The 10,284-nt window shown below is 40.6% G+C and overlaps 1 protein-coding gene across 1 annotated transcript in view; it reads left to right on the top strand.

Moving 5' to 3' along the window:
* Positions 1 to 1,840: 1,840 nt before the first annotated feature.
* Positions 1,841 to 10,284, top strand: part of ESYT1 (extended synaptotagmin 1) — a 215,890-nt gene continuing 207,446 nt past the window's right edge. The window contains exon 1 of the mRNA XM_053708110.1: positions 1,841 to 2,671. Coding sequence (XP_053564085.1) covers positions 2,381 to 2,671 — 291 coding nt within the window. The 5' untranslated portion in view covers positions 1,841 to 2,380. The remainder of the gene's footprint in view (positions 2,672 to 10,284) is intronic.

The raw sequence follows: 10,284 nt of genomic DNA, 5'->3' as shown, positions 1-10,284 counted from the left end.
TTCTTATGGTAGACATCTTAATTTAAGACAGGGGCCCTGTGCCTGAATAGGAAGTCTGCTGTTCCAGTGGCCCTGTAGTGTGGGGTGTGGTCCTAGAGAGTGGGGGCCATGGGGGGAGGGTCTGTTGCTGTGGGGGGCCTGGAGTGTGAGGTTGTTTAGTATAAAAGGATTAAGGGGTAGATTTATCAAAGGCTAGGTGAACTCTGTATGTGTTTCGCCTGTAACTGTGCCCCAGCTCGCCTCCGGAGAAGTGCACATGTGCGCCTGAATTTATAAAAAAATAGATGTAATTTTGCGCGTTTAGTAAAAGGCAAGCTGGGGCGTAATAATGATAAATTTTGCCTGTCGGAAAAAGCATTTACTCCCTATTTATCACAGTACATCCCTATAAATATTTACGCCACCATGTCTTATTAAAAAAGTGTTTTTTAGGTATCTGTTTTGCGCATATTTATATTGTATAATGTTTCTGTGCTGTTTTTGCCATATGTTGGTAATTTAAGATTGCAAAAATCAATATATTGATATATATATATAAAAACTCTTGGTACCTGTATGCGCCTGTGGAAGCACAAATTTCTGGCAACAACAGTCTCTTCTTGGTGCTGAGCCTTTGACAAATGAGTTAAAAGAAGAAAGTACTGCATCACAAGATGTAAAAGCATGTATGATAATGGTGTTCGCTTCAGTCTGTATGGCGCAAAGCAATGATAAATAAGAAACTGGGCATATTTGTAGGTCGGGCGCCGGTGCACCTAGGCGAATACAAGCGGAGTGTGAAGAAGTTTCTTTCAGATTTGCGCAATTATAGGCGCAGATTGCTTTCATAAATATGGCGATTGGTGCGTATGCGTCATTTTGCCAGCAATTACAGGCAAATTGCTTTGATAAATCTACCACTAAGCCGTATACCTTTTTTCCCCCAATAAATGCCAATTATTCACCTTCATATTATTCATATATGAAGGTAAAGGGTTAAAACATTTGTTGCCTGAATAAGGGAGTAGTCTCCCGAAACAGCACATTTAAAGGGGCAGTGTACACTAATTTCCATATAACTTGCATGTAATAGACACTACTATAATGAAGAATATGCACAGATACTGATCTGAAAACATTTAAAAAGTGCTCCCAGTTTAGCACAGTTGATGAGGTTAGGCTGGGACACCCGCTGAAAAGGGCTGGGAAGGCAGGAAAAGCAGACACTCCCCCCTCCCCTGCATATGAAAAGGCAGATTACACATACAGGAGCAAGAATCTGCAGACTTCAGTCTACATCTGATACTTTCGAACTTAATTAGGAGTCTGAAAATCAGCAAAATGTTATTTAAAAATAAGCAAAATTATACATTGTTGCATAAACACTCCCAAATGGTATACTAATCATTTATACAAAGAAAAATCTAGTGTACAATGTAAGAATAAGGATCCCTGGGACAAAAGCTGCCAGTTCTCTGATTTAACCTCTTAAGGACATATGACGGAATTTTTCCGTCATAAAACAATTGAGCAAACAGAAAGCTGTGTCCTTAAAGGGTTAATTATAAAACATTGTTATGTAGAACTCCCTATTTACGTTCTGTCGCTGTCTTATTTGTGTCTTCCCTAAAAACAAGTTACTTGCTGCACCGCTACACCACAGTCCGCACTAGCCCCGGGCCCCGTCTGCTCCTTGCTACTTACCATGGTGTAACTAATAACAATCTACTGCTCGCAGCACTGTAAACTCCACATAGCCGACTCCACCTCCTTTTTAGTTCTGCCTCCTCTGCCAATCAGATTGCCGTTACAAGAAAAGAGGCGGGACTAAGTGCTTGCTTGCCTGGTTAGTCTGTGCGACTAACGGAGCAGACTAGTGAGTGGCACAGGCGGGAGGTCATTTGCCACAGGACTCACATATACCCCTATCGTCTGCTTGGCCTTATCAGAAAGCGCAGCAGGATTATTGTCAGGCGTGCGCATATGGTGGCAGCGCGCTGTATAAGCAGAGGCACCGGGGGACCCGCCCTGCACCACTCTCACTTGGCACAGAGCGCACTGCACTCAAGAACAGTTACTAGTGAGGCTACTGACTAGCGTGGCAATCTGGATGCCCATTAATCTCGCCACCAAACTTACATGTGTGTGCTTGTCATGGTAACAGCAGCCATACTAACAATTACTTCATCAGAACTATCGACAACAATGGTCACTGCTGAAAACACAAATTAAGGTCCCTGGTCACACAAGTGACAAGTAGCACTTTACCGTCACTGGCCTCATTACTTGAACCGCTTTACAGGAAGACCACGGAGTCACCTAGGCACAGGGTATCTGCATTAGTACTGCACCTACTCATTACAGAACAAACGCTCTTCAGAAGGTACCTTTTATCTTTATCATGGAAGTAACAGACACCGAGGAGCCAAGGCCAGCGCCGGCCAGTTCAGAGCTGGTGTCCGGTCTGCTGACTGTTGGGAAGACTCTGCTGATGCTCTTCCCTGTATACCTCTGCGGCTACATGGGCTTCAGCATTCTCTTTGTGGTACTTGGTCTAGTTGTGTATTTAGGATGGAAGGGAATCCGTAAGAACAAATTGGGCAACCTCACATTAGCCTTGGAAGCTATGCAAAATGAAGAGGCAGTCACTGCTCGCTCCATCTTCATGAACAGAAAAGAGCTCCCGTCCTGGGTAAGGCATTGTCACAGTTGTAACATAAGGGGTTTGCCTGTTGCTCTATAGCAGTTTAATTGTTAATGGATTCATTGTATTAATTATTTTTTGAGTCAATATTTTCCATTTTCCCCAATGAAACATACTAACTTGTGTATTACCACTTGGAACACACTTTCCCATTCATTTTCATTATCTACATCTATTTTCCTCTAAATATACAAATCGACTATGAATTCACTGTACTTTGCAAACTCAAGGATCCCATCAATTGTATTACTTTATTGTACAGTTAGTTATGGTGGAGTTTAATGGCACATAAATCTCAATTTCATTAGTCATCTATGAAATGTGAAGCCTATGGCTTTTCATTTTTGGGAGCTGCTAATGATGTCAGGAAGATGTCTTGCAACATATGGCATCTCAGACTCATTCAACACAGGTTAAGAAACTCTGGGAATGTGGTGCACAGACATGAAGGCTTTGCTTATATATATGAATGTATATAGTAAAGTGGTACTAGTGGCATATTTAGGTTTCATCCTGTTTGATATGAAACAATTGGTTACATTTTTTCGACAATGTTCTGTCCTTCTTAGCATTCATAAACTTCTACTGAGACATTTCTCCTATGAGACATAGGTGGTTACTTATAATTCTTATGATATCTGTGACATTGTTACACATAGCTAGCCTAAGGATGCATTAGCAGGGTTGGAGGGAATAAGAGAAAATGAATTGTTATATTGAACCTCCCATAACACAGCACAGATACTGCAGTGGTCATTGTGCCAAACTATAATGATATGGGTCCTGGGGTAACTAGGCTGCCACCCTATGCACTGAATTGATATACTATTCCCAAATAGTACAGTTACTTTTCAATTGACAATATTGTGGTAAAGGAATTGTTACACCCAAGTGATCTGGCTTTTTCATGAAGTCACTTTGCCTTGCATGCTTACCAGAGTATATACAGAGAGAGGCTTATAACACGTCACTTGCTGACATGAGCCTAGTTTCCATTGAGGTGGTAAATTGTGGAAACTGATGATAAAAAAACATCTGTCTCTATTAAAGTCTATGGGGAATTTTTAAGTTACCACCAGTTTCCAAATGTTACCACCTGAATGCAAAGTAGCCCCCTATGCTTGCTTATCTTTTATTAATTTATAATCTTTTCTTTTAATCTGTAAGTGATCACTTATCCAGTTTCCCAGCTGGTACACCTGGCTTCTGAGCATTTTAAGGCAAATGTGATATTGTAGTTTAAAACTTTACACAAATCTTCATGAAAGTCAATGTAAATGTGTTACTGTTTATTGAACAATAACATTTAGGCATAACAATCTTGGAAGAGTGGGTATTCAGGCAATTGTCAAAAAATATTTTTGCCTGACATATAATTTTTTTGTTTTTTTCCTATTCTGTAGTAAGGGGACCAAGCATGGATTTTAACATAATTATTTAGCAGTATCACTTTTGCCTTCTCATACAGAAGCAATGTAATTGATGATAGACCCTGCCAATGTGTTATTCAGTAGTACTGCTGGGTTGTACACCTTATATTAAACTTAGGGTTCTATGTGGAATATATGTGTATGTTAATGGAAGAAAATACTGCAATGCGATGTTTAATAAATCCAGAAGCAAAATTCCCTCACTTTTCTGTCAAATATCTGTTTTAGGGAACTACAGTTCTGTATAGTTGAGTCATTTGTTAACCCCTTCATGCCCTTAGGAAGTGCCATGCCGTCCTAACTGCACTGGCCTTTAGCGTCGTTAGGACTGCATGGAATATCCTAGCCATTTGGCTGTCCTGAAGCCATAGAAGCTTCCTAAATAGGATTGCGGGCTGGAGAGCGTGCCTAGCGTCATAGGCACTCCCCTCTGACCCAATCCCATCATTGAAAACATGCAATCATTTATGCTTTCAATTTTAACTTATTTGTTCACATCAGAACTTTGTTCTGATGTAGACAAATAAGTCCTGACAGGAAAGGGTTAAAGGGACATGGAAGTTAAAATTAAACTTTCATATTTTAGAGCATACACTATATATATATATATATATATATATATATATATATATATATATATATATATATATATATATATATATATAGTGACCTGGGATCTTGGAAACACACAGTCCTCAAAGCTGGAAACACCACACAAGGTTGTAGCTTTATAAAATACAGTCTGTTTATTATCAGGTCTGGCAAAAGCAGGCAAAATAAACAAAACAAAAGAGGCTTGCTCTACTGAGCACTTACTAACAAGTATAACTGTCTGCACTAAGTAGCTTTTCACAAAAGTAATATTGCACAGACCTTTCAAACTTTGTCATTTAGAGATAATTCCTCTCAGTCTCTCAGGAGAGTGTTTGCAGTTTCCCTTTACTGCTGGCAAATCTACCTCTCAACCCCTGACTGGGGATTTTATTAGCACCTGCTGTCAATTACCACATGCAGGTGAGTAGCTAGCTGAGTCAGACAGAATTCCTGGACTGGACTTTTTGACATAATGTGCTACCTGCAAACTGCAGGGTGGAGCACTGGTCCACCCTACTCTCCAAATACTCCACCCCAGGGACCCAGAAATAAATCACATATTTTCTCTATGTGGCAAACATAACAATTCTCCCTGGGGTTGTCAGACCATACCCCGGACTGCAGCACTTTTGAGGGAATATAGACACCTTCCATTACTATGCCTTGGGTTCTGTCACACATCCTCCCTGCCAGCTCAGACCTAGTGGGATGAGCGACCATGGCCAAAAGCGTATGCATACGTGAAAGGCCATCAGCATTACCCTGTTTACTTCCTGCCCTGTGTTCTACTGAGAAGAGATAGAGTTACACGCTGGTTCCTTGGTTTGTAACCCTACTATTATTATCCTTATTTTGACTCATCCATTTGAGAGGTGCATGATCAGTAACTAGTCTAAATTTTCTGCCCAACAAATAATATTTGAGAGTTTCAACAGCCCATTTTATTGCTAGACACTCCTTTTCAACAATCGAATAGTTCTTTTCTCTAGGTTGAAGTTTCTGGCTCAGGTATAGTATTGGGTGCTCTTCACTTCCTGGGAAAGCACTGCTCCATGCCCTACATCAGAGGCATCCGTCTGTAAAACAAACTCCTTTGAAAAATCAGGGGTGACTAACACTGGTTGTCTACAGATGGCTTCCTTGAGATTTTGAAATGCCTGTTCAGCTTCAGAGGACCATTTCACTATTACTGGAGCTTTTGCTTTAGTGAGGTCAGTTAAAGGACCCGCTATAATAGCAAGTTGGAGATAAACCTTCTGTAGTAGCCAACAAGCCCAAGAAATGTTCTGACCTGTTTCTTTGTCATAGGTCATGGCCAATTCCTTATGGCTTCAACTTTAGCAAGTTGTGGCTTCACTTTTCCTCTTCCAATTGAATAGCCAAGATACTTGGCCTCCTCCAAGCCAATGGTACATTTACTCGGATTTGCTGTCAGACCGGCATTTCTTATGGAATTAAGGACAGCTTGCACTTTTGGCAAGTGAGACTCCCAATCTTCGCTATGTATGACCACATCATCTAAGTAAACTGCAGCATAATGAGCATGTGGCCTTAAGATCCGGTCCATCATTCTTTGAAATGTTGCTGGAGCACCATGTAGGCCAAAAGGTAACACCTTGTATTGGAAGAGCCCATCTGGAGTAGATAAGGCAGTCTTTTCCTTTGCCCGTCCTGTAAGCGGCACTTGCCAATAACCCTTGGTCAAATCCAATGTGGTAAGGTACCTGACTCTCCCGAGTCTCTCCACAAGTTCATCAACCCTTGGCATAGGGTATGCATCAAACTTGGATATTGCATTCAGCTTCCGGTAATCATTACAAAACCTGATTGTGCCATTAGGCTTTGGTACAAGCACAATTGGGCTACTCCAGTCACTTTGGGATTCTTCAATTACCCCAAGGTCCAGCATTTTCTTTACTTCCAATTTGATTGCTTCCCTCCGGGCTTCAGGTATTCTATATGGCTTTAGATTTATCCTTTTTCCCGGTTCAGTGACAATGTCATGCTCTATTATTGTAGTTCTTCCTGGGTCTGAGGAGAAAACATCTTTATTTAATCTGATGAAGTCTTTTACCTCCCTCTTCTGGTGGATAGTCAGAGTTTCTGAGATATTGACTTCGGGTTCATTCTCCTCCATTGTAGGGAGGTCTTCTGTTTTTATAGCCACAAGTTTTTCTCTGTCTTTCCACGGTTTAAGTAAATTCACATGGTAAAGCTGTACCTCCTTTCGCCTCCCAGGCTGTCTTACTTTGTAATTTACTTCCCCCACTCTGTCAATGACTTCATATGGCCCATGCCATGTTGCCAAAAAATTGTTCTCTACAGTGGGAACCAGGACTAGTACTCTGTCTCCTGGGTTAAACACATGAACCCTGGCATTTCTATTATAGCTGTTCTGCTGGTGCTGTTGGGCATTTTTCATGTGTTCTCTAACTATGGGCATAATGGCTGTCATCAGATCCTGCATCTGAGTTATATGTTCAATCACACTTCTGTGAGTGGTTGACTCCTGTTCCCAAGTCTCCTTAGCTATGTCTAGCAACCCTCTGGGGTGTCTTCCATACAAAAGTTCAAAGGGCGAAAACCCAGTAGAAGCTTGAGGGACCTCTCGGATGGAAAACATTAAATAAGGCAAAAGGAAATCCCAGTTTTTCCCATCTTTATAAATTACTTTTTTGAGCATAGCCTTTAGTGTTTTATTAAATCGTTCTACCAGACCATCAGTTTGTGGGTGATATACGGATGTTTTCAGATGCTTTATATGAAGAAGATTACACAACTCCTTTGTAATTCTCGACATAAATGGAGTGCCTTGGTCTGTTAATATTTCTTTGGGAATCCCAACACGGCTGAACATTAACATTAACTCCTTAGCAATTGCTTTTGCTGAAATAGTACGCATGGGTATTGCCTCAGGGTAACGTGTAGCATAGTCTACTATTACCAATATATACTGGTGCCCCCTTGCAGACTTTACAAGAGGACCCATAAAATCCATACCAATGCGTTCAAATGGGACCTCAATTATGGGTAAGGGCACCAAGGGGCTACGGTATGCTGTAAGAGGGGCAGTTAATTGGCATTCAGGACAAGAAGAACAATAATTTGTGATAGATGCCATTACACCTGGCCAATACAACCTCCTAAGAATTCTCTCTCTGTTTTTTTCAATCCCCAAGTGCCCCCCAAGTATGTGGCTATGTGCCAGGTTTAATACAGTGTGTCGATATGCCTGGGGTACTAACAGCTGTTTGACAGACTCCTTTTTCCCAACTCTGTACAATAAATCATTTTCCACTTCAAAGTATGGAAAGGTGAGCTCTTTATTAATATTAATGGGGGTGCCATTTCTTATGGAAATATAGTTTCTAGCCACAGCTAAAGTTGGATCCTCCCATTGTGCAACCCTAAAGTTACTTGGGCTAACCTCTAGGTCAGTTATTTCTACATCAGGTTCAGATATATTAGATTGACCTGTATTATTCTGTTCAGTATTACCTCCAACTAGGGTTTCCGTAGGGGTTGAGTGTTTCCCTCTAGCAGGAGTTATTTTGTTTAAGCCATCCCCCAATAAATCAGAAAAGGGAAAGTCACAAACAGCGCCCTCTACTGAATCCGGTGAATTTTCCTCAGCAGCATCCCATAGATTCAAAAAATGGGGAAAATCTCTGCCTATTATCATTTCATGGACTAATTTATCCACTAAACCAACTCTATGATTTATAGGACCATTTTGAGTTTCAATAAGTACTTTAGCAGTTGGATACTTGTGTATGTCCCCATGGACACAAGCAATATCTAGGTTCTGGTAATTATCAATAGGAGTATTTCTCAACAGACCCCTGTCTATGAGTGTAACCATGCTACCAGAGTCCAGCAAAGCTTTAATTTCATTTCCCTCCACCCTTACAGTGCACCAAGGGTGGCCATTTAAACAATCATTTTTGGTAATTACATATACTGAGCGAGAGTACAATGAATAATTGTCTCTCATATTGCCAACATTACATTCCATAGCAACATCATTCTCAGGGCAGTCCTTTGCAAAATGTCCATACTCTTTACATTGAAAACATTTAATATTAGCATTAGACAACATCTTTGAGGCTATTGTGGACCCTTCCTGCCTCACAAAACTCTTGTACCTTGCTGTAATGTCCCTCGGGTTGTAAAAACCCATCTGCTCCTCCCGATATCCCCTTTTCCCCGGAACAGTCTTACCCAATTTACTGGGACTCTGGATCTTCGGGGTTCTAGTTCTTTCCTTGTTGGGGATTTGTAGAAACTCTCCGGCAGTCAAATAGCGTTCCACCAGGGCAACTAGACCATCAGCAGTTTGAGGTTCACTCTGGCTGACCCACCGCCGCAGGGAAACAGGCAATCCTCACAGGAACCGGTCCATCACAAGCTGTTCCACAATGTGACTAGCTGGGTTGACCTCTGGCTGTAGCCATTTCCTGGCAAGATGTATCAATGTGTTGCCCGTATTCTCCACCATATGTGACCTGGGATCTTGGAAACACACAGTTCTCAAAGCTGGAAACGCCGCACAAGGTTGTAGCTTTATAAAATACAGTCTGTTTATTATCAGGTCTGGCAAAAACAGGCAAAATAAACATAAACAAAACAAAAGAGGCTTGCTCTACTGAGCACTTACTAACAAGTACAAATGTCTGCACTAAGTAGCTTTTCACAAAAGTAATATTGCACAGACCTTTGCAGTTTCCATTTACTGCTGGCAAATCTACCTCTCAACCCCTGACTGGGGATTTTATTAGCACCTGCTTTCAATTACCACATGCAGGTGAGTAGCTAGCTGAGTCAGACAGAATTCCTGGACTGGACTTTTTGACATAATGTGCTACCTGCAAACTGGAGCACTGGCCCACCCTACTCTCCAAATACTCTACCCCAGGGACCCAGAAATAAATCACATATTTTCTCTATGTGGCAAACAAACATAACAATTCTCCGTGGGGTTATCAGACCATACCCCGCACTGCAGCACTTTTGAGGGAATATAGACACCTTCCATTACTATGCCTTGGGTTCTGTCACAATATATATATATATATATATATATATATATATATATATATATATATATATATATATATATATATATATATATATATATATATATATATATATATATATAAAATGTGTGTGTGTGTGTGTAATCCCCTTTTTCTTTTAGTATCCTTTGTTAAAACGTAGCACCTTTCCATAAAATCACTTGCACACTCCTAAACCTACTTCAATGTGTTCTCATGGAAAGCTCCAAGTTTCAAAAAGGATACCAAGAGAAAGATTTAAGTTTAAAAAAAGACATAGAAGTACAAAAAGAAAATAGTCTAAATTGTTAGATCATTTTTATTATTGCACTGTTGGCTGCATATATCTATGGGGTCGATCACAAAATTGCTCCAGAAATTAAAAAAAAAATTCTGGCCTAATTGCTCTGCAAGTTTTCCAAGTGATCACAATAAAAAATGGATTTGTGTGTTTTTAAAGTCGGCTCCCGCAAAAACCTTTTCAACTGAAAATTTCCAAAAAGGCTTTATACAGGAGGTCACC

This window comes from Bombina bombina, chromosome 3 (genome assembly GCF_027579735.1).
Source record: "Bombina bombina isolate aBomBom1 chromosome 3, aBomBom1.pri, whole genome shotgun sequence".
Lineage (NCBI taxonomy): Eukaryota > Metazoa > Chordata > Amphibia > Anura > Bombinatoridae > Bombina > Bombina bombina.
The sequence above is the reverse complement of the archived record's forward strand: the minus strand, read 5'-3'. Positions and strand labels throughout refer to the sequence as shown.